The sequence below is a fragment of the Schistocerca cancellata genome, chromosome 1 (assembly GCF_023864275.1).
Source record: "Schistocerca cancellata isolate TAMUIC-IGC-003103 chromosome 1, iqSchCanc2.1, whole genome shotgun sequence".
Taxonomy (NCBI): domain Eukaryota; kingdom Metazoa; phylum Arthropoda; class Insecta; order Orthoptera; family Acrididae; genus Schistocerca; species Schistocerca cancellata.
The window spans coordinates 806,063,793-806,089,990 of NC_064626.1; the positions used below are offsets into that span (position 1 = coordinate 806,063,793).

A 26,198-nucleotide genomic window follows, 5' to 3' on the forward strand; every position below is an offset into this window, starting at 1 on the left:
AATTAACTTACAATTTACTCCCATATTTTCTCTTAAGCATACTGCCACTACTGTTCTTGACCCAGGGCCTATAACAGCATCTGATTACCATGTTTGCCCCACTCTGATGAGTAACTGAACCCAGATTACTTCACATTTGAAATCGATAATACACTAATCTCACTGGAACTTATCGAGGTCTATACAGCAATAAGTATATCATTATCATTGTCATAACGTTTATCTTTGCAATATGTTCATATTGCAATCTGAATTTAACTGCCATTCACTTCTGGTTTTAGTCAGCTTTCTCTTCCTAGTGTTACAATGGCATTTCCACCTGCAATAACAGACTAATTCTGTAATTAACTTACCAATTTTTTAGGATTAATGTTCTCCTCTGTGATTAACAGCACTGACCTATTCTTTTCTTATATTACAGCACGTAATTCATCAATGACTTATTGGAAGATTTTTTCTGAACCTAAAAAGCCCCATGTACATGTCACCAGCACTTTACTGCCTGGATACCCATTTCCTTCCTGTAACGTACATGGCTTAAACCTACCACTTTGCTTCAAACTAGGAGACTGCAATTGTTTCTGAGTATAATGCTGCAAATAGTAAGCCATGCTCCCAACTTGCATGCAAGGCCAGTTATCTTCACCATTTCAGCCAGCTGTCTAAAAGATGGCCTCAACACCTAGATGGCATGAATCATTTACACCAACGTGAGTTGTTACTTGCAGCCAGTTGCACCATGTGTGTTCGATAGCTGCCAGTTGTGCCTATTTCACATCTCACATGGTGACCACCTGACAAATACACTGAATCAGCAGTGGATCCCTCCCAACCTGCCTACTATTTCCCTGACAAGCTCCATTACTTGCCCAGAGCTGGCACTCCCTATGATCAACAAACCCATTTTATGTACTTATCTGGACTTTGCAGGAGGAAGGACCACAGACTCAATGGATGATGTGTTCCTTGCTGGCTCATATACCAACAGTGGCATATCTGTTACTATGGCATAAAGGGACAGATACATCAAGTACCCAGATTCACCTTCAGCCCAGAGCTAAGTAAACTGACCACTCCTACATTCATCCTAAAATAAGAACAATATGAACAAACTGTGCACATCAGAAGGTGAAGCAACATCAGGGTTTCCACAAGATGCAACAGGCATCAGAGGTTACTCAGTCGTTGCAACATGTGTCCAATATCTTTGCATCATAGACCACTAGCACGAAGCCTGCCAACTGTAGCCAATGCAGCTTGTAGATATTTCTGAACAGTGGTCAATTCTCCACAGACAGAAGTACAGACACTACCTATTTTCTAGTATGAAGAACTATACAATAATATATCTAAAAACAAAGATGATGAGACTTATCAAACAAAAGCGCTGGCAGGTCGATAGACACACAAACAAACACAAACATACACACAAAATTCAAGCTTTCGCAACAAACGGTTGCTTATCAGGAAAGAGGGAAGGAGAGGGAAAGACGAAAGGATGTGGGTTTTAAGGGAGAGGGTAAGGAGTCATTCCAATCCCGGGAGCGGAAAGACTTACCTTAGGGGGAAAAAAGGACGGGTATACACTCGCGCACACACACACATATATCCATCCACACATATACAGACACAAGCAGACATATACAGAGGCAAAGAGTTTGGGCAGACACTTGTCTGTGTATGTGCGGATGGATATGGGTGTGTGTGCGCGCGCGCGCGAGTGTATACCTGTCCTTTTTTCCCCCTAAGGTAAGTCTTTCCGCTCCCGGGATTGGAATGACTCCTTACCCTCTCCCTTAAAACCCACATCCTTTCGTCTTTCCCTCTCCTTCCCTCTTTCCTGATGAAGCAACCGTTTGTTGCAAAAGCTTGAATTTTGTGTGTATGTTTGTGTTTGTTTGTGTGTCTATCGACCTGCCAGCGCTTTTGTTTGGTAAGTCTCATCATCTTTGTTTTTAGATATATTTTTCCCACGTGGAATGTTTCCCTCTATTATATTCGAACTATACAATAACATGAAAGAATGAAGTAACCTAAACATATGTAGACTAACTGAATCAATAAGTAGATTGCAACAACAAGATATCAAACGGTACTGAGAATGTTATGAAATGTTGCCAAAAGTGTGATATTTTTACAACAGATATCAAAGAGCATGACTGTTGTGCTCTAGGCAATGCAAAGATATACTATTAATATCAACATGTACAATAAATAAAAACAAGAAAATAGAATTTTAAATATCATTCAACAATATTATCATTTGTTCCTGAACGCTTTTGGAGCTTTTGGACATTTTATTTCCAAGTAGTACCATAGGCTCCTCAAAAATACCATCAAAAGTCTTAAATTACAAACAGAAAGAGCTGATAACTCAGGGATTGCACCTGACATGAAAATTTATGTTCACACGTGTGTGTGCATTCAGCCCAATCTCTTTTCACCAAAACTTGAGAGATTATAGCACTAACCTGAAGAGAGATGTTAATAACAGGTCTTGCAATGAGTGTTGCCTCTGTGTAACGATGAACATTAAAGTGATCTTCCAGTTCCTCAACTTGACAGCAGTGACGAAAAAAATTCTTGAACTTTTCATGGCATTCAATAATGAAGGAATTCAAGCACATGAGATAACTTGCTTCCTCACCAAACTGTAAACAAAACGATTACTAACAATAAAAGATTAGAAATACCACTGAAGTATCACACTACTGCTTTAATTCTACATATCATATCTGAGATATAGCAAAGCTGTGTTACACAATCAAAATGCAAGGCTGCCAGTTCTATATATAGTATATACATTATACATACAAGAGAGTGAGTTTAACTGAAATGTTTAATACTGCTTCCCCAACTTGCAATCAATCTGTCACCTTCAAATTTAAGTTGCTACTACAGATCAGTCTGTCACCACTATCTACAGCCCAAAAACTAATACACTTTATTGAGATGGTATCTGCCACTATGAAGTTTTTATGGTTTTTGTGGAATTAGTGAATGTGATATCTAAATTATTTACACATGTGAATTAGTTCTCCAATAAGCCAAAGTCACAATAAATGTTATGTAGAATGTGTTAACTGAAAAAAAGTTGTACAAATTTCATAACACATTGGGGCCAATAGACTTACTATGCGCATTTACTATGTTTTAACCTTAACTCTTACAAGACTACTCTCATATACACTTGACTCACAACTGTTATAGCTCACACATTAAGGATTTGTTAACACCATTATGTTGCAACAGTATCTGCTTGGATTATTCTAATTGTACTGTCAGATCAAGGGAGAGTGGAATTGTCTGATTTGATATGTGTATTTGACGCATGTACAAGTGTGTTGCAAATTGTGGAAACTCGAGCAGATTTCCTGCGTCTGTTTCTCATGTGCTTCAAAAATAAATGATCAAGATGGGTTAAACCTGGCAATTGTAGTGGCCAAGTCTTTGGTCCTCCTGTAGCGGTTCACTGACCAGAAAAAAATTTGATTTAAACAACTCATGGTCACCAAGGAAAAATACCCTGAAGACACTGCCTGCAGTAATCATATTAACAACTGTGCAGCTTGTGAAACCATCTTCTAGCAACTCTGCCAGTGTATGTCGGAGAAATCCAGAGTATTGCTCACCATTTAATTGTTCACAGAAAAAGAAGATTCATTAAGTATCATGGATATGTCCACCCGAAGTTCTTGTCGTCTTGCTGATGTAACCTGTGTGGGTTCCCTTCTGAACAATAGTGAGCATACCTAATATTTATTTCATCATTAGATTTCTAACTGGTTTCATCAGTCCACAGCCATAAGACTTTGATTTATAAACTAACAAACAATGGAAAATCCAGGATGGACTGTAGCAATATTGTGCCTATCTCCGACTCAGCATCTCCGCTGTATAGTGAGTAACACTGTTGATTTATAAACTAGGTTCAGAAGGCAATTCTTGTCTGGAAACTTTGCCTAATGTTTGATACCTTGGATGTGATGTGAATGTAAACAATTATCATCAGGATTCTCTGGATGGTACTTCTCATCACGAATCCTGTCTACTCTTTGTTCAGATATATATAAGTTGGGATTTGTTGCACCAAGAACATCCACACTTCTACTATCTCTAGTACATCTTCTGACTTGATTGTTATGAGGTAAATATACATGTAGATCTACAAGTGGCTGCAGTAACCAACAGGCAAAATACAGATTTGGAAGAATTCTAGTTCTAAGTAAGATAACTGCAACGATTCTGAATACCACTAATAAAAAAGTAAAGCAACATACTCCCTGCTTTGTGGCAGCAAACTGGAGAATTCTTGCGATGCTGGCAAGATTGCGGCGCTGTTCATATGAAAGGCTTCTGCCTCCCACCATGTCCATTGTGTCAGGAGCGACAATAGCTGAATTTATGTAGTGATAGTAGATAAAATTACCCACAACCTGCCAGGAAATACAATACACAATACACTTAGTAAATCAAAGGAACTGAGTAAAGTAACAATTGCATACAAGTATGGAATTGTAAACATTAAAAAATTTTAAAAATACCTCAACAACAGGTGTCCACCATCAATCTGCAAAATATTCATTGTGGTGCTCTTAGCCCTTCCATCCAACTAAATTTCTGCTTTTGCTGCTTATCTTGTTAAGCTCTATTAATTTTATAGTTTCATTAATTAAAGTAGTGTGTTAGCATACTTTGTTCTAATTATCTTCTGAACATATAAAAGTATACATTTTCTAAATTAGAAGTATAGATTTCTTAAATATGCCATACACAGTATACAGTTTGTGTGCTCTCATAAACATATCCTCTACCTATAGCATTGTTCCAAGAGTGTGTGTGTGTGTGTGTGTGTGTGTGTGTGTGTGTGTGTAGATTAAAGAATTCCGAATGTTCAATAACGAAAGGTCCTACTGGAGGTGGTACCCTTTATCTTGATGTAATCTGTGACTTATCCTGCCAGTTACTGAATGTACAGGTTTGTGTGTAATCCAAACTATAATGAACCTTATCTTTACCACATATATGGATCATTGCCAGACCTGGAAGGTGTTTCAGTACATGAAAAATTTGATGGTCAAAGATAAATTGAATGCTAAAGCTTCAGATTAGTGATCAAACATTTCTCTCTCGAACCACTGACTGAATCATAAACAAAACAGATTAATCTATAAAAACAGCAGGTAGTTCTTGCTAGGCAAAACAGAATCCCTTTCACATCAGCTGAATATTTTACTGTGATTGTAATGATTAAATTTTTGAAGGTTCTGAAGTAAACTAACAGGTGTCTGTCTAATGCTCTATACAAAGAGAGTTCTTTTTCATGATTTTTTCATATGATGTGATTTCCTCCAACCAAGCAATTTCTTCGAGTTTTTAAAACAGTGTGAAAGTAAGAAAGTAAGGCACAGAGGCTATACTATAAATTTCTTTGATAATGAAATTATTAGAGGTAAAACACCAGTTCACCTAGTGGAGGAAACGAACCTCGGAATATCTCAAAGAAGTATTAAAAGTATCCAGCTGAAATGATTTAGAGGAATGAGTGAAAACCTAGATCTGGATGAATGGTAATATGACTCTCTCTCTGTCAAAACACTAGGCCAGTGTCTTGGCCACTGTTTCATTTAACTCAATTGAGTCACAGGTGCCAAACCAGGAGAGCAGGGCAGATGCCCCAAAAGATTATAGTGCAGTATTGCTAAGTGCTATACATTGTCTACCACAGTACCTTTGTGTATGTTTAGTAAGCATACTTTCAGTTTGTACTGTTAGTTCTTGTTGACACTCCTGCAGTCTTAACTAGTCCTTGATTCTGGACTCAACATGACAATATGAGCACTGCACACTGCGTAGTTGAACAATTCTTTTTTTTTTTTTTTTCTACGAATGGATTCATTTATCCATTAATTCTTTCCTAAATTTATCAAATGAAGAATATTATTATAGAGCAATGTCTGTTCTTTAGTTTTCCAATTGATTTGTATCATCACGTGAAGCCAAAACAAATATCAGCATGACTTCTCAAACTGACAGAATCGTTTCACCTCCTTTAGAAACCAGCATTACTGCCCTCAATGAACTCTGAGGTATTGGTGGATGAAGTGGCCAACTGCACCAAATGCTCCATACTTTCTGTTGTTATTTCTTTCTCAATGTGATGGTAAGCTGGTTTTTAACTACTTGATGCAGCTCTCTGAGCAGCATTCTAGCTCCATTGTTCCATATCAACACCACACTCCCAGACTTTTTGAACTCTAGTGAGCCAACGTACAGTCTGTTTTTACAAATCTTATTCTTGTGGTAGTACACAACAAAGTAATGGTCAAGATATTTAAATCAATTTTGTATTATATGTTCTCAGTGCACTATTCATGTTAATTTTCTATAAAAATATGAGCTTTAGACAAGATTCACTAGTGTATTTATCAGAAATGCAAAAGACTGTCTAACAAGTCATTTCTGCCAATACTTATCATTTTAAAAATGGTTCTTCAGTTATCCCAGCAAAAAATATTTTTGTTTTGAAGCCAGAATCATATTTTCTATCCACCATATTTCAAGAACTTCCCTAGTTGTCTTCATCAGGTGGCGAGTCCAGATTTTGTTGCTCATTGTTTGGACTTCAACCAAAATGTGAACGGTATATGCTACATACCACCCTTGTAATTGTTTCTTGGTGCTCTTAAATACCAACACTATATAATAAGCTCCACCATCCTTTCAGAAAGGTAACTATCAACATAAGCATTGAATTTTACCTGAGCAAACATCAATATAAACTCATCAGTTCAAACGAAACTCTAGCAATGGCCAAACGGACAGATATTATTTGAAATATGACAGAAAATTATACAAAATTGTATGAAAACTAAGGAATTCAGTGTTCCAATATGCTATACAAACTAAATTACTCAATTCTTGACAAGTGGAATTATACCATCTAATTACCAAGAATCAATAAGCAGAGCTGACAAATGTACAATATAATACTACAAAAAACACAACATAGCTGATGATGAAGAAGACTGCACAATGCCTGGCGAAAATTGTGAAACACCCAGAAGACACAATCAGATATAAATGTAACTTCATACATGTACACTCCATTGGTGGGTATGAAAGTGAACAGAGGTGCATTTCTCTGTGACAGGTACAGTTGCCATCAGAATCCATTAGTGTTGATCATTTTAAGTGTTGCTACCAGACCTGGTGGCGTATACAGTGTGTTACAAAAAGGTACAGCCAAACTTTCAGGAAACATTCCTCACACACAAATAAAGAAAAGATGTTATGTGGACATGTGTCCGGAAACGCTTTATTTCCATGTTAGAGCTCATTTTAGTTTCGTCAGTATGTACTGTACTTCCTTGATTCTGATGATCAAACTGTAAATTTTCACAATCAACATGTGTGGGCTGATGAGAATCCGCATGAAATTGTGCAATCACGTCATCTACACAGATTTTCTGTGAACGTTAGGGCAGGCATTGTTGGTGATGTCTTGATTGGGCCCCTATGTTCTTCCACCTATGCTCAATGGAGCACATTATCATGATTTCATATAGGATACTCTACCTGTGCTGCTAGAACATGTGCGTTTACAAGTACGACACAACATGTGGTTCATGCATGATGGAGCTCCTGCACATTTCAGTCGAAGTGTTCGTACGCTTCTCAACAACAGATTCGGTGGCCGATGGATTGGTAGAGGCGAACCAATTCCATGGCCTCCACACTCTCCTGACCTCAACCCTCTTGACTTTCATTTATGGGGGCATTTGAAAGCTCTTGTCTACGCAACCCCGGTACCAAATGTAGAGACTCTTCGTGCTTGTATTGTGGACGACTGTGATACAATACGCCATTCTCCAGGGCTGCATCAGGGATTCCATGCGATGGAGGGTGGATGCATGTATCCTCGCTAACGGAGGACATTTGGAACATTTCCTTTAACAAAGTGTTTGAAGTCACACTGGTACATTCTGTTGCTGTGTGTTTCCATTCCATGATTAATGTAATTTGAAGAGAAGTAATAAAATGAGTTCTAACATGGAAAGTAAGCGTTTCCGGACACATGTCCAGACAACATATTTTCTTTCTTTGTGTGTGAGGAATGTTTCCTGAAAGTTTGGCCGTACCTTTTTGTAACACCCTCTATAAGGGACATTAAAAGAATCAAATGCTGTTAAAGGACATGCAGATGTCATGTACTCATCTGTGGCAGTGTTACCAGAGTTTTAAAGAGGCTTCATTTGGTATTGTGGGTCTTCACCTCTCCAAGGAACACCACCTGTTGTAGCACAGACCATGTCGGCAGAGAGGTGTGCATGTCCACATAAAACTGAAGGCTATGCTGCCAGTAGTGTAGCTACTGGCAATCTCTCTTAAGCTGGACATGTCTCAGCAGATGAATCTGACAGAGTATTGCAAAATGCTCATTCTCTTCCCACATTCTTTCAACAGTCCTTTTCCCAACTCCCAAGGTGTTCAACACAAGGTGTAATGTGAACTGGGTCAAGCAGTGTGTAGCACATTGGAAGATGTGTCGTGAACAGAACATCAAGGATACCAGGTGGCCTTCCCAAGTAATGAGCCTTACATCAATGAGGGAATCCACTGGTGTTGACCAAATGGGGACACACAAACTTGCTCAAAAACTTAGAGCTTGATGATACCTCAAACACTCAAACATCAAGTGTTGATGGTAGTTGGTTCCACAACTGTATCAGGGGATAGAGCAGTCCAAGAAATGGAAAATATCACTGAGAAGTTGGACCAGATCAAGATCAAAGAATAGTCGGGGGCTTAGGGCCAGAAGCTTCTAAGAGAACAGACAGAGAAAAGGAAGACAAAGAATGGCTTCCAAACAACAAATGGAGGGAATTAAGAGGTCTTGAACATAAGACCTTTAAGAGAAGGCTGTCCCAGAGTGAAGGGAGTAAACAGACCCCTGCCACTTCCAAGACAAGGATTAAGAGAACAAGAGAAGACTCTGTTAATCCCGTTTTACAGGATAACTGGATTCAGCAAAAGCCAAGGCAGGAACCAGGGAAACAGATGCATAGTATATATAATCTCAGTTTTTAGAATGGCAGTAAGCCAACAAGGATATCCACTTGTCAGCATCACTTCACAGCAGAAGGAGCTGGTTCAGATGGCTCTCACTGAAAAGATTGGGGAAAGGAACAAGTCAAGGCTCCAAATTCAGGAGGGTCCATAAGTACAAAAGTGCTCCAATCTCTGTGAGGAGAGTGAAACAGTAGATCGACTGAATGACACAATGCCAAAGACACCTGTGTGGGATCAAGTGAAGCTGCTGGTCAACACAGCAGAGAAACTCCTCAAGATTGTGAAGATACCAATCTGTGAGAAATCCCTGAAGGCAATGCGAGATCAGGACTTAAAACTGTAACTATGATTCTCAAAGGTTGCTGTTGGAGTGATTAAAAACATCAAAGCAACAATGGCTCTAAACCTGCAACACTGTAAGGAGGCATCTGCCATCTTAGAACGAGGCCTGAACAAGGAAATGGAGTTTGAGGTTGAGCCACAGGTGGAATTTGTTGTCATACAAACATACATGAAATTTATTGACGCCATATATGACTACCAAAGACTCTTTCTCAATTTCAGAATAGTTGAACTGTGCAGTGTTTGACATTTTGGAAGCAAAGGCAAAGGGACACTCAGAACCACCCGATCACCTGTGAAAAAACTGCCAGAATGTCATACTAGCTTGAATCCACCATCTGCACCAAAGAAAGGCCCAGCATATATGGCATCAGACACAAAGCGATCACACAAATTTGACACCCTTCTAGCACAGCTGACCTACATAACCACTTGGGGAATGAAACTGGCATAATATGTGATTTTATGCATAAACCACTGCCAACTGTTTACGATTAGTATGAGCCATGACCACATCGACTGTCATAACACCTTAATACCTTTATGACAAAGGATTTGCCCCAGTTATTTAACACTGGGGGCAATGAAACTGTACATTTTCCTGAAGCTGTAACAATAACATTGTCTGAATTATTAACACAGTGAGGAATATTTCAAATCAGTTTTTCTACATATTTTTGGAAAATGGCAAGTGCGTTTGCAACCCCCAAATAGTAAGTGATTGTACCTGCCTTCACCGAAAGGGTTATTTAAAACTAGCAAATGATGTGAAGAACAATCAAGTGTCAGTTGGAGTGACTGTGGCTTCGTTTAAACTGATTTTTGAACAGTAGAGCTCCCCCGTCAGTTTAGTCCCCACCTCCTCAGAATGAGGCAGTGGATATAAGATCTATGTTAGACTGGGAATTAACAATGGGCTTAAAGTAACTACTTATATGAAACAACTCATTTGGCATCACCCGTTAGGACTTGTGGAGACAATGGAAAAAGTGCCTTAATCCTGAAGCTGTGTAAGTTCTGCCTGAACAAACTCACAAACCGCAAATGTACTTGCCACAATTTAGGTACTACAGAAGAATTCAGAGAAATATGAGCCATAAAGTTATGTTCACACCCTGAACGTTGGTTAAAAACTCATACAAAGAGCACAAGGCATTTAGATCAGAAAAGGGCACTGCTATGTCGGACGCTAAACTAACTTAGTACTCTATATTGAACCCAAAACTGGTAAAGGTGTCTAAACTGAAAATATTAGTAGAAGTAGTAGGGCAGATTACAAGAAGGGCAGGGCATATGCAACATGTGTGTTCTTTATCGCCAGTGACATTTCTGCAAGGAGAGGACTGGGCCTGAGGCAGAAACACAGGACCCAGCACTGGACCAGTCACAGTGGAGGCAAACCAAGCAGGTGATGTATCCTCATTGATTAAAGTCACAGCAGTTGGTTTTCCATGGACTGGCTGAACACTGACAACTCAAATTGAGGTTTTCTCATGGCAGGGAAACAACCTGCTATATGGTCATGACTGTGTCGACCGTAGTGCTGTCCTCATGTTATAACTGAGCAAGCAGCTAGTGGCCACTAGCCAAGTGACCATGTTTGCTGCAGGCACAGCAGTCTGTTCCATGATGCAGGCACCTGCTTCCAGTATGCCTGCTGCAGCAGACAGGACAGGACTTGGAGTTTGATGTGACTGATGACAGCACCGAAGAGGAGGGTTTTTCTGACTCGTCTGATTAATTTTACTGTAACAATCATCTGACACTTAGGAGGAAGCAGAATGATTGACAAACTTTAGTATCTCACGAGATGCCGTTGATCCACTTTCTCCTCCCCTTCAGAGTGCTTTACCTTTTTGGTCTTTTTTGTCAGGCAATGTATTTCATTCAAATATCAGAGAGTGGAGTAACATAAATTAAGAGATTATACTACAGTATATGGTAACTATCCTCCACAGTCAACTTTTTCAATTATGAATTCCCAGTTTTCTTTAAAGACTCTTATCTCACTTGAACTACAATATGATGGGCACATCAATTATTTATGTTCCACTGCACTTACTAAATAACCAAGAATCACTAAACAAATAAGTCCATACATAAATAAATTCACATTTTGATTCTTATTCTCTCACACATTGCTTGTTATATGACAACAGTTGAAAATAATAACCATATGTTAATATTCATATCTGAATGTACCTTCAGGAGATCTTTTTCTGGTGCCTGTGGGAATTTTTCTGCAAGAGAGTCATGCAGCACTTTTGCTACATACAGCACACCATATGGTATCATATCTCGACAATTTGTGATGCGTTCCAGAAAAGCCAATGTCCAATGCCGCAGAGCAGAAACATTTTGCTCTAAGGAGTGTTTAACCTCCAGGTGATTCAAGGCCTGTTCAGGATTTACTGATGCTGGAAGCTCCCTGTCAACAAATATACAATTACATAATTGCTCTAGTTAGTAAGACAAGTTGCTGCATAACATAACCACATGAATATTAAACATAAAATTTGGAAAATGCTCTTCCCCCATTAACCACGAACCGTGCTGAGGTGGGGTGGATAGCTACACCATGCATGCAACCACAACAGAGGGGTATTTGTGAAGGGGCCAGGCAAAATTCCTGAAGAGATGCAGCAGCCCTTTCAGTACTTGCAGCAGTAACAGTCTGGATGATTGACTGATCTACCCATGTAATATTAGCCAACATCAGCTTCCTGTGTGCGTACTGCAAATGGCTTAAAGAAAGGGGAAACTACAGCCATTATTTTTTCCCAGGAATATTTAGCTAAACTGTATGGCTTAATGATGACGGTATCCTCTTAAATATAACAATCCCCAATTCAAAAAAGAGGAGGGAAGGAAGATTAGAGTTTAATGTTCAATCAACAACGAGGTTGTTACAGATGGACCACAAACTCAGATTAGGAATGGTTGGGAAAAGGAAATCTGCCTTTTACTTTTAAAGGAACCATTATGGCATTTGCCTTATGCAATTTGTGGAAATCATGGAAAACCAAAACGTGGATTGCCAGGAAGGGGATTTGAATCTTTGTACTCCCAAATGCAAGACCAGTGTGCTACCCACTATGTCACCTGAAAGAAAAATAAGAAGAAAAATAACATTTCATTTATAGCTTTTGTAGATAGAGAGAAAGCTTTTGACAATGTTGACTACACTACACTCTTTGGAATTTTTAAGGTGGCAGGGATAAAATACAGGGCACAAAAAACTGTTTACAAGTTGTACAAAAAACAAACTACAGTTCCAATAACTGAAGGGCTTGAAAGGGAAGCAATGTTTGAGAAGGGAGTGGGAGAGGGTTGCCACCTATCCCCAATGTTATTCAATGAGTACATTGAGTAAGATATGAAGGAAAACAAGGAGGAATTTTGGAAGATTGGAATTTCGGAAGTCCAGTGAGGAAGAATAAAAATTCTGAGATTTTCCAAAAATAACGTAATTCTGTCACAGACAGCAAGGGCCTTGCAAGAGCAATTGAACAGATCGGGTACTGTCTTCAAAAGAGAAGACAATCATCAACAAAGTAGACCAAGAGCATTCAATTAAGTCAAATCAAATCAGGCAATTATGGAAGAATTAATTACAAAATGAGCCACTCAGCAAAATAACTGAGAATGGCCACAGTAGAGAGGATATAAAATGGAGACTGGAAATGGCAAGAAAAGCACTTCTGAAAAAGAGGAATTTGTTAACACTTAACATAGATTGAAGTGTTATGAACTCTTTTCTGAATGTATTTGTCTGGAGTGTAGCTTTTATGGAAGTGAAACTGTAGGGCTTCAAGAATTTCGGGGTAAATTCTAGAAACACTTGGCTCTCCACCATCTCAAACACCCAATATTTTAAGGACAAGAATGAGAGAGCCTTTTTACTGTGCCACACATGTCTATGTGTGCAGGAAGGAGAGCTGTCATGAGGATCCAGGAACTGTGTCAGACGAGCGGCCCTGACAAGTGGTTACAAGCAGCGCCTTGGAAGTTATATCAAAAAGTCAAGAAGTGTTTGTATAATGTTCCGTGGTTTGTGGTATCATGAGGATTGTTAGAGAGACAGATGAAGCATGCTATGTACAGACTCCTACTTCATGTCTTGGTTCTGCATGAGGCAGCACATATGTAATTGTATGCGTGTTCTGTCAATTCTGACATTTATCTTGGAACCAGTTGGCTTGCTGGAGCTTGCACAGAATAATTGTTACTTTTGGGGATGAGAGTTGAAAATATATTGTTGTTGAACTGCAAAGATTCTACAAGTACACGATTTATTCCAAGAATAGAGAGTGGGTTAATATTATTCCCTTTACCCTGATACAGTCTTCGGAGGAGAATTAAACAGTAAGAGTGACATAGCTGATGACCAAAAGAAGAGGATCGGCTGCATGCACAACATATGAGTCCACTGGAAGAGACATGTGAATCGTACAACCCAACACAGCACTGTCTCTTTTCGTCCAAGAAACCATCAGAACATGGCGACGGGGACAGGACTCTAAGAAAAAGGGAAATTGTAAGCCAAAAACAGGAAGAAGATATTTGAGTTGCCATAGCAACTGGGCATAACAAGACAGAAACAGTTTCGAGTAATTGCATTGTGTCTACTGAACCAACTGATGCCGATGCAGTAACCAGCCGCTGACCAATAATTGTTCGAGGAGGAAGAGAAAAGAACTAAGTGATCAAAATGCTTCTTTAAGAAAGAACTAAATGCTAAATTCGATGCTCAAAGAGCAGATTTAAATGCTCAAAATGCATCTTTAAGTCACCAAAGTCTTAAGTTAGATTCAGTAAATACACAAATCAACATCAAATCAGATGCTCAGAGTGAGGTTTTAAGGAGGCAAAGTGAAATCTTAAACAGTCAAGCAGCAAATATAGTTTTATTAAAGATTGAATTTGACTCTTAAAATAATAAGATAGAAAATCTGAAATTAGATTTAAAGAGTGAATTCACTAGTTCTTTGAATACTTATGTTAATCAACTATTCATTGACTTTATTTGGAGACAGAATGAAACTTTAAATATTCAAATGACGTATATAGGTTTGTTGCCCGTCAAAGTAGACGCACGAAGCAAAGAATGTAGTAATCGATGCAAAGGCATAGTTACTTTGGAGACTGAATATGACATTAAATATAATAATAAAAAAACCCGATCTTAGTGAAATATTAAAATTTTGTGAAAATGTATGTAATGTTAAATTTAATAATGTAAGACAATGTTTGCATATGTCAAAAGAGGGCACAGATCAACCTAAGGAGTTAATATCGATTATTCAATCGAAAATTCCAGGTGTTAGTATACGAGCTGTTACTACATGAGCTGTAAGTTTGCGAATAAATAATGTAGAACAAAATTTCAAAGAAAAAATAGTCAACTTTGACATCATAAATGTAAGTAGTCTGGTGGAACCATTTGAGCTAATTACAGATCGAGAAATTACCGAGAGTATAATCTCCGGAAATGTTGCGACTGTTGCTTTTTCCGAACATAATGATGTCAGAGACAGCAAAGGACTTGGAAGGGCAGTTGAATGGAAAGTACAGTGCATTGAAAGGAGGATATAAGATGAACAACAACAAAAGCAAAATGAGGATAATGGAATGTAGTCGAATTAAATCGGGTGATGCTGAGGGAATTGGATTAGGAAATGAGACAATTAAAGTAGTAAAGGAGTTTTGCTATTTGGGGAGCAAAATAACTGATGATGGTCGAAGTAGAGAAGATATAAAATGTAGACTGGCAATGGCAAGGAAAGTGTTTCTGAAGAAGAGAAATTTGTTAACATCGAGTATAGATTTAAGTGTCAGGAAGCCGTTTCTGAAAGTATTTGTATGGAGTGTAGCCATGTATGGAAGTGAAACATGGATGATGAATAGTTTGGACAAGAAGAGAATAGAAGCTTTCAAAATGTGGTGCTACAGAAGAATGCTGAAGATTAGATGAGTAGATCACATAACTAATGAGGAGGTACTGAATAGGATTGGGGAGAAGAGGAGTTTGTGGCACAACTTGAGTAGAAGAAGGGATCGGTTGGTAGGACATGTTCTGAGGCATCAAGGGATCAGCAATTTAGTATTGGAGGGCAGCATGGAGGGTAAAAATCGCAGAGGGAGAGCAAGAGATGAATGATTCAGAAGGATGTAGGTTGCAGTAGGTACTAGGAGATGAGGAAACTTGCACAGGATAGGGTAGCATGGAGAGCTGCATCAAACCAGTCTCAGGACTGAAGACTACAACAACAACAACAACAACAACAACAACAACAACAATGATACTAACGAGGTTATAGACGACTCGTGCAAGAAATTCAAACTTGTCCATGACAAAGTTGGAAACAGAATAACTTTACCTGATGATGTGTTACCTAGTAAAGTGGTGACTGTTTTTCTGTGGGGAGACCTTCGCTCAAAATTTAATGTGACACACTGGTTTGGGCTTGCTCAAGTGAGGTTAGTATCAGATTCACGTGATCCAGGAGGGGTCACATCTATTCCCCAGGGACGTTAACATTCTGTGTTAACGGGCGGAGTGAAGACCGTCTGTTCCCGAGTTGTTTTCAGTGTTACTTCCACATTAGTTTTCCTACACCGAATTCCCTTCAAATCTTCACCTATTCTGTAATCTATTCATAACCCTTTAAACTATCCTACCATGTTAGTATTTAAGTGACTGAATATGACTACAAGATTGTGACTAATTTAAGAGAAGCATGAATAAACAGTGATCTCTAAACATAAAATGGAACGAACAGAATAATATTCTGGTAGAAGGTATAATAAGATGGTACTATGTAAATAGAGTGATTTTAAGAAGGAATGAACAGAATAGAATATTATATTTAGGAATAATATAATATGAGGTGACTAATGAAATAACTATCCTAACTTAGTGTATAATTTTCTATTTTGATAGAACATTTATACCTTTTATGAAATGTGATGTAGATGGGAGGGTTTGTATCAATCTTGAAAGGGGTGGGTAGTGTAGGTAAAGACATGACCAACACTACACGCACCACACCTTTCAGATGACCCTCGCATGCAAGTGCGACCGATTCTTCACCATTTGCCATTCCATAGGTGTTGCTAAGATTTCTCTTTGGGGGCTTGAAGGTGAAGGTGAGAATGTCCATTCTGCAGGAGACATTTAACATCATCCGTCCTCCTCTGGCTTTTCATTCAAGTAGTGGTGAAGTAGGGATCCTGGGGAAGTGGGAGTGAGAACAGTTTTCCTGTCTTTAGGGCTATCTTCTTTTTCTCCTTCAATCTTAGCAAACATCTCCATTTTTTCCTTCCTTACTTCTCATCTGAGTGCCGGTCTATCTTTCTCCCTTCCCATATGCATATACTTCTATTGCTGAAGTCCTCCTCATTCTCCGGGGTTTCCTATAACCTTCAACTTATTTCAAATAAGTAGGCCAAAGAATCAGGCTGCACGAACCCACATCGACATATACACAAAATTATACGAACATGAAAATTACGGGCTAGAAACCTAAAGCGATGTCAGAACTGCCAAGGGTTGAAGCGGAATAAAGACATATGTACATCTGGGTAGATGCACATATAGTATAGTTGATATATGACGGCTCTGCATCATCCCTTTTTTCCCACTTCTTATATATTTATACATAACTATAAGAACAGAGATGGTTCTATATAGCACAAGGAAGTGTGAAAAATGAAGGAGAGGAGAAACTAAGGAAGAACTAATGAGCATAAGCCAGGGAGGAACTAATGGTGATAATTATTTAGGAATATCGGTCAAATATTTGTTCTGATGATTTGCAGGATAGTGGGACAAGCTTAAAGAAAGGTATGATATATTGAATTATATATAAATATGATGTCTGCTGAAAGCATGGAAGTTGAAAAGCATTGGAGGACTCTAGGGGATCAAATAAGGTACCCAGAGGTAAGGGTGAAGTGTGAAGCAGAATTGAATTTTGCCAGGTAATATTTAGTGACAGTATACATAAAGATGTATACTAGGGCAATGAACCATGAGACCTACTCCCAAAGGATAAGGGGAATGCACCCAGCTTTTATTGAATGAAGAAAAGGGTAGATAGGCAGACCAAAGAGAGGCTGACCTATACTGTGCAGGCAGGGGCACCAAGAAGGGGATTGACCTGTACCATAGAACATAGGAATAAGAAAGGGGCGTACCTACCGAAATGGAAGCAGGTTGTGCATTCATCGGAGCAACCTGGAAGTAAGTATAGGTACTGTGCCTAAAGGGGAGGACAGTATAGTGACAGAAGTCACACGATTTTATAGAGATTATTCTGGTAAGTTTGGATTCTTTACATCGACAGCGTTATTAGGAGTTATGAGTGTCGGAAAGAACACATTCATTTGTTTTTTCTCCAGAGTTTCCTCCATACTACAAGTTACGGTAGGAAATGAGACTTAAGTACTAAAGAAAAGATAGTTTAGAGAATTATACTAAAGAATGAGGGAATCAAAGGTCTATGCCACCTGGAGTTTGTGATTGGAAATTAAAAATATTGTCTGCACAATTCCTAGATGTAAAAGTACTAACTCCTACATTGGGTTAAAATGCTCAGATAGTTATTGCCGAAACAAACAAAAACAAGAAAAGGAAAATCTACGTATTAAGTACACAAGGACTAAAAGAGATATTGTACATGGATTGAAATAAAAATTAGTGTTGTGATAGATATTAATGTACATGATGAATATGTGTAAAATATTGCGTGTTCGAGCTAAGGGGCGGGACATGTAGCGCTTCGAGAATTTTGGGGTAAATTCTAGAAACACTTGGCTCTCCACCGTCTCGAACACCCAATATTTTAATGACGAGGGTGAGAGAGCCTTTTTGCTGCGCCACACATATCTGTGTGTGCAGGAGGGACAGCTGTCACGAGAAGCCAGGAGCTGCATCAGACAAGCGGCCCCAACAAGTGGTTACCAGCAGCACCTTGGAATTTATATAAAAAAGTCAAAGAGTGTTTGTATAATGTTCCGTGGTTTGTGGTGTCATGAGGATTGTTACAGAGACAGGTGAAGTTTGTATTGTATAGAGACTCTTACTTCAGGTCTTGGCTCTACATGAGGCAGCACGTATGTAGTTCTATGGGTGTTTTGTCAATTCTGACAGTTATCTTGGAACCAGTTGGCTTGCTGGAGCTTGTACAGAATAACTGTTACTTTGGAGATGAGAGTTGAAAATATATTATTGTCGAACTGCAAAGATTCTACGAGTACATGATTTATTTCAAGAATAGAGAGTTAGTTAATATTATTCCCTTTAACATGACACAGTCTTCGAAGAAGAATTAAACAGTGAGGGCGACATAGCTGATGACCCAAAGAGGAGGATCGGCTGCACGCACAACGTATGAGTCAACTGGAAGAGACATGCGAGTCATGCAACCCAACACAGTACTATCTCTTGTTGTCCAAGAAAGCATCAGAAACCAGAACCCCACCACCAACCTCTCTGAGGTTGTTCAGGGATACCTTCCAAGCATTTTGGTAAAGGAGGTGTGAGGTCCCTCATGGCTCATTACAGAGTTATTGCATGTTGTTTGATTTCTTGCCCCAATCAACTTGGTATCTCTACTGCACTGAAAATGGTGCACAACAGTGCAAATGCCAATAGTATTACTATGGACAGGTTTACTGGTGAGGAACTGGCCAATATGAACCTCATGTATGGGCTAAATGAATGCAATGTATGGGCTAAATGAATGCAATGTATGGGCTAAATGAATGCAATGTATGAGCAACACAAGACTATGCTGCGCTGTTCCCACAATGACAACAATAACATCACAGTACTTTTGCATCTGTCTCAGGATTGTTGCATTATGTTGGGAGTTTCAAGGTTCACTTATTGCATATTACACATTTTCTTCACTGTTATGAAGCTACTTTCACAGAAACAAGAGTGACTGTACCAACAAAATGAATAAATCATAATTATATTACTGCTCAGTAATGATCTGCTGGAGATAGTGGGTCCCTTATATCAAAATACTCAGAAGGTATTCCTGAACATCTGAAACTTTGTCAATGAAGTCATGGTTCATCCTGTATAGAACTGGAATCTTGACTCTAGCACTTTTTTTTAGCTTCCTCTCCTCTCATTTAGCTTTCATGTTTTTCTTGAATCTACACTCTTGTGTGACTCAGCCTCCTCTCAGTACTTTATACAGTTTTTCCTGACCTTTGTTTCTTTAATTTGCGGCAATAAAATAATTCTGATTTAAAGTCGAATCTTGCATAATTTTAGATTCCAGTCAATCCTGCTGTACTTACCCTATTACATGTTTTAAAATAATGTAACTGACAAGAATCAGTCCATTTGTTGCACCTGTTTTAAATTAAATTCAGCTGGCATGACTCACTAAATAAACGAAATATTTAGAATTTTTCCACATATTATAATTAAAAGAAAATTGTGTGAAAAAATATTTGTCTCAACTACTGCAGTGATTTATGCTATCACTACTAGAATTTCAAACATAGGTAAAAAAAAAAAAATTTAGTTTGTGCAGCACTACAGAACATGTATTGTAAGATGTGTTTCTTGGTTGGTTGACTTTCTCATAACAAAATGTCACAAGTAGATGAGACTGAAAGCAACCAAATAAACCAATAATTTCATTAATAATACTGACTAATTTATAAACAGACTTACGAAATCTGTCCTGATACAGTCTCTTGGTGATTGCGCCAGAATTTATATATATCAACAGGATTTGTGTCCATGGAAAGATTGTTGTTATTGATAACCTGCAATATAAATTGCTTTGCATACAATATTTCTAATACACTCAAACATTATCTAGTTTTGCAGTGTTCTACATATGTTGTTATGCTTGACATATTTAGTAAAGAAATGAACAACATTTCGGTATTATCAAACTTGTTGGGAGCATATCCCTCTTTCTTATTTTCTGTTTCATTGATAATAATAATAATAATAATAAACACTTTTATGACAATCAGACAATAAATTATTTGCATCTGAAACAATATTTTTCCTAAAGAAAACGACAAATACACATCAGCCTACTTTCTCAAATGTCTGAAGATAAATGGAAGATAACAAGTATTACTGAGCGATAGCTCTGTTCAGAATCAATGGCAACATAAGTTTACGTACAAGCATAGGCAGCTCACAAACTGACTGCCAGACAGTTCAAAATGCTAACTTATTTCTGTAATCAGTATAGGCTCAATGCAACAGACATCTGCCCAAATGTCCAGAGATGGAACACAGTGAAAATCACTGCCCTCTCTTTACAGCAACACACTGCCTTACAGAAACTGTGTGTAATATTAATCAACTTTTTAACGCTACATGTAATGGTTAATACAAGGCGCTTCTGAAAAGTTTGGTGAATGGTCCCTATATATTGAAAACTGCACAGGTTATGATGACATGCCCACGCATACTCATTGAGAGGAATGTCAAGAAGTGCCCCCTGTTGTGCAAATCACCAAAGCAAATTAGTGGTGCACATTGTGATCAGACTAATGGAGTCAGTGTGGAATCTCATATGATTGCAAAATAGAGCAACATGTTAACACAACGTTTCGGAAAGCGGAGACTCATGGAATGTTTGTACAAGTGTACAGTGTTCAAGCAATGAGTAAAAAGTGTGTGTGTGTGTGTGTGTGTGTGTGTGTGTGTGTGTGTGTGTGTGTGTGTGTGGTTTAAACACTTTGGAGACAGAAAGGAAGGTGCTGAGAATGAGTCACATTGGGCCAACAGTATGATCAGTAGCTGTCATTGAGAGTGATGTAGAAGAACTGAGGATAAGTAAAGAGAGTGAAAGCATTATCATTCATTAACATTTGAAAAGGCAGAAAATTTGTGCCCAGCCTGTGTTACACACACTGACAGATGAACAAAAGCAAACTCAGCTGGAAATGTCTGGAGATTTCATCAACATTTATGACCGGAATCTGCAGCTTTTGAAACTATCATTACAAGAGATGTGACCTGGTACTACAAATATGATCCAGGGACCAAGCAACAGCCAACGACATGGTGTTCCTCATATTACCCACATCCCAAAAAAAGTTCACTGACAAAATCCAGGAATACGATAACTATAATGAACATAATGATGATGATGATGATGATGATGATGATGATGATGATGGAACTGATGACCTCAGAAGTTAAGTCCCATAGTGCTCAGAGCCATTTGACAATGATGAAGATGATGGCCTTTTTTGTCAGCAAGGGCTTGATCCACCATGAATTTCTACCTGATGGTCAAATTGTCAGTGCAAAAGTTCTGAAACAGAGACTGCAAAGCATTCAATGGGTTCGGCCAGAACTGTACCAGAGTGGACAGAGGAATTTCCTACAAAACAACACCCACTTGCGCACTCTGATCTATGTGCTCTACTTTGTCATACAATGCAAGGCGACTGTTCTTAAATACCTTCCTTATTCGCCAGATTTGGTGCTGACAGATATTAAATTAGCTCCGAAAGGACTGTTCTTCACATTCATCGTGGATCTCCAACAATGTGTGTCCATGGTGTTTTGAGCAATTACACAAGAAGTGTTTGATCACAGTCTCCAACACGTTTATAACCAATGTCAGAATTGTGTTGTAAATAAACGTGATAACATTGAAGGTCAGGTATTTTGTTTGTAACTTGTTTCCTTTATTTTCTGTGAGCATTCATCAAAATTTGCAGATGCACATTGTATTTGTATCCTGTATGCATTAGCCACATAATGAATTAAACACATTCAAAATATATATGTACTACAGATATCTAATGTAAATGGAGGCAATTCAACAGAAGTTGTTAGCATTGCAATTAATGAGATTTCATTTATCAATGATGGCCCGTAATTTGCTGCAACATAGCATGCGTAAAATACATGATGAACTTAAAGTAGCTACTCACCATATAGTGGAGATGCTGAGTCGCATATAGGCACAACAAAAAGACTGTTTCAGTTGCCTGAGACTGCGGTCATGTGTGCGAGTTGTATTGCATTACGTTTGCATGTGTATGTCTACGTCTACTGATGACGAAGGCCTTAATGGCTGAAAGCTTTATTTATCTGTGACAGTCTTTTTGTTGTGCCTACCTGCGACTCAGCATCTCTGTCATATGGTGAGTAGCGACTTTCCTTTTCATAATGTTGTTACATTCCATGCCAGATTTTCCATTGTTTGATAATGAATTTAAAAGTTTTTACCTTCTCCACAAGTGCTCCAACCATTTCCTTGAGAGGATTCTGCCCCGAAACTTGACGTGCATAACTGACAACAAGGCTTAGAACCAATGGTTTATCTGTAACAACATCCATTGGACTGCTTATTTTGCTCCTGAAAAACAAAAATACAGGATGCTATATCTCTTCTCTTCTCTCTATATATAATTTGAAGTCACTTGCTTGTGTCTGTCTGTATGTGTAAGCAGCCTAATTGCAGGAACTGCAATTGGGATTTTAATCCAGGTTTGACTAGTAGATACAGTTATTCATGAGGAACTTTTTGTGTATAATTTATAAATATTTTGTACAAATCGTCTGAAATAAGATTAAACTGTGGAAACAATTGCCACCTAGCGAACAGCCATCACAGCTCAAAAGAGCAGGAGTGCCTTGAGAAAACAGTAAGCGGGATCTGATTCACATATGGTGTGTTGGTCTAGCTATAGAGCATGTGGCTTGAAACTGAAAGGTTGTGGGATTGAATCCCGGCATTAATCTCTCAATGATGTAGAGATATGGATTTCAAAACATGAAGACAATTTCGGACTGCCAATTTCTGCTTCCCTCAGATCAGCAACCACAACTCGCACTCTTAATTCACTGCAATGTCTCTGGACTACAGGTAGTGAGTTACTCAACTCTGTTGTATCATAATAAATATGACCAATAACAAAAAGATAATGACCTCATCATCAGGCTGTTATGTAAGTCTTACAATCTGAAGTAATATATTATTTCTAATAAATAGTTACACACACATATTAGAACAATTGATTAGCGAAAAACATGTGAATACAAAAATGTGGTGTTTTATTTTTTATGCTACGAGTAAAACATTTTCTGAAAAACATCATTAGTAATTTTGCTTTGTTTATATATATTACGTTCTTTCAGCAGTGCAGCAGATGACTCAACTTTCAGCTTTCTGCCTTCCTTGAATCAAACCTAGATGTGGACATGATTCTTTGCATGGCACAGTGAATAAATCTGCCATGTAAAGTCACGACAAAGAATTGCAGCAAAGTCTCGACAATGCATCCCGTCCACACTAAGCTTCGGGAGAGAAATGCTCTAACACGAACTAATCATGTACATCATGCATTTTTTTCTTTTATTTGTGCCACCTATGGTAGCCTCTGATACATAGTGGCTCACATACACAAACTTACATCCATGATTCTCATACAATATTTAAAATGGTTGCAAATATGTTTACATCCATGATGTTCTCTTGTCATTGCCACAAGATGCCACTCCAAACACAAATTCAATATGGGACCCAACATTCATGCCTCCCGTTTCCTGCGTTGTGCTGTTTACATAATGCAAGTTACATGAAAGTGATGATATTCAGTTACTTAATGCTGTTCTCTGAAATTTATTCATAACCCACTGCAGAGGACTGTGAACAAAATAAACTATGGCACACACGTTGTACGGTTGTAGATAGTTAATGCTACCTGTGTGAAGCTGGGCCAGGTTGCTAGTAATACGCACAGGACTCAGAAAATAATACACCACATTTTTAGCAAAAAATCTTTTAGATAGACACAAGCACTCATGTTACCTTAAAGCGCATAAGATCTTCAATCGGCTCATGATTACATAGTGCTACTTTCTGATTGTTCACATTTTCACATATCATACTGTGATACTAACAACGTTATGGAGAAACACCAGCATGAATCTCTATAATGCCAATACACTGCAGCAATTGTAGCTACTGTTATATGTGAACAAACCAGACAAATCATGTTGTACAGATGATTTACTATATGATGAAAAGAGAACTCTTACGTCCTATGTGAAAAGTGCACCTGAACACATGGCATTTAATTGGAGTGTCCACACTGATACAGTAATCTGCCACAGTGTTGCAGCATTTCCTACAATGCTACCTACCAATTGCTGCAAACCACGTTTCCTGCTGTGTCACTGCACTACGCATGTGTTCATTATACACACATGGAAACTAAACCTTTCTCAAATAATTTTGAGGAAAGTATTCAGTTACAAAACTCTATAATTTCACATCTTATAGTCCCACATTGATACCTGACAAAAAATTTGTTATCTTTCCATTATTTTTCATATGTATTAAAATGCTTTTAATTTAAGTAACCAGTTTGTAGAGTTTGCATTGAAAAACATGTAGTTCATTCAAATCACACACTGTTGCATAAAAAATGTGGCTAACGTATCAAAGTTACTTTTAAACTGCGATAGTACCTATCAGTTACAGCTTAGTGTAGTTGCTCTTAAACAGCATCCTGTACAAGCAAATCAGTTGCAACTATGCTTGGTATTGCTCACACCTTAGATACTTGGGTTACGCACAGCTCTGTTTTAAAAGAATAGCTCGATAGGGTTGAGCCATGCACTTCTACTTTCAAGCCCCACAGCTAATTTGCTGCAAATAGCAATCTTGTCTCTGATCCTGAAGTCAAATAGTCTATGCATTGACCAGAAATGCAAATTAATAAATTACACAGAAATATATAATGAATAATTTGATAACAAGGGTTCTATATGACCACTGGTATAGAACTTTTAAGTGTTACAGGGTTTAGGTTAGCATCTCACTTTTGTAGATCAGAAATGGAGAAAGGAAGAGTTGCCACATTCATTAGGAACTGTCATAAATTTAAGAACATAGACATTTATAAATTTTGCCTAGAACAGCTTATGGAAGCATGTGCAACAGAATTAGAATTTCACAAAAAATCCTTCATAATATTAAGTGTATATCGAGCACCTGCAGGTCACTTTACTGGCCCATTTAACAACCAAAAACAAAGAAATAGTGGTTGCTGGTGATTTCAATGTAGATTTCCTTAAAGACTCTCCCAATAAGAACTTATTTGAGTTAGTAACACTATCATTCAACTTAATTCTCACTGTAAAGTTCCCCACTACGGTAGCCACTTGCTCACAAACAGCCATTGATAATATCTTAATAGAAAAGTCCAATGAACAAAATTATATTACAAAACCAATAGTCAATGGCCTCTCAGACCATGACATGCAGTTCCTTCTGTTAAATGTTAATACTGAACAGGATATAAAATCTGTTAAATCTGAGCTCAAGAGGGTAATCAATAAGCCAAAAATTGATTATTTTAGGACACTCCTCAGAGACATTCACTGGACTGATGTTAACAGTGCCCATGGCATGAATGAAAAATATAACACTTTTGCTAATAAAGTGCTTTCCTTATTCGAACACTGTTTTCCCCCAAAACTTACCAAGGTTAGAGAAAAGTCTACAAAAAAGCCATGGATTACTCGAGGAATAGGGGTATCTTGTAAAACAAAAAGAAAACTGTATCTGTCAATCCGAAACAGTTCTGATGTTGATGCTATAGCACATTACAAGAAATACTGCAAAATATTAAAGACTGTAATACGGATGTCAAAGCAAATATATTACAAGGAAAAGATAGTCATATCAGATAACAAAATAAAGACAATATGGGATGTAGTGAAGGAGGAGACCGGTAGAACCAGACATGAAGAGGAACAAATGGCA

General features: G+C 38.1%; 1 protein-coding gene across 2 annotated transcripts in view; it reads right to left on the reverse strand.

Annotated features, from left to right (window-relative positions):
* LOC126188008 (ras GTPase-activating-like protein IQGAP1) overlaps window positions 1-26,198 on the reverse strand; it is a 334,889-nt gene that overhangs the window by 75,137 nt on the left and 233,554 nt on the right. For both annotated transcript variants that reach the window (XM_049929428.1, XM_049929435.1), the window contains exons 22-26: window positions 22,652-22,781; window positions 20,114-20,208; window positions 11,617-11,842; window positions 4,281-4,436; window positions 2,472-2,651 (exon numbers count right to left, since the gene is read on the reverse strand). In XM_049929428.1, coding sequence (XP_049785385.1) covers window positions 2,472-2,651; window positions 4,281-4,436; window positions 11,617-11,842; window positions 20,114-20,208; window positions 22,652-22,781 — 787 coding nt within the window. The remainder of the gene's footprint in view (window positions 1-2,471; window positions 2,652-4,280; window positions 4,437-11,616; window positions 11,843-20,113; window positions 20,209-22,651; window positions 22,782-26,198) is intronic.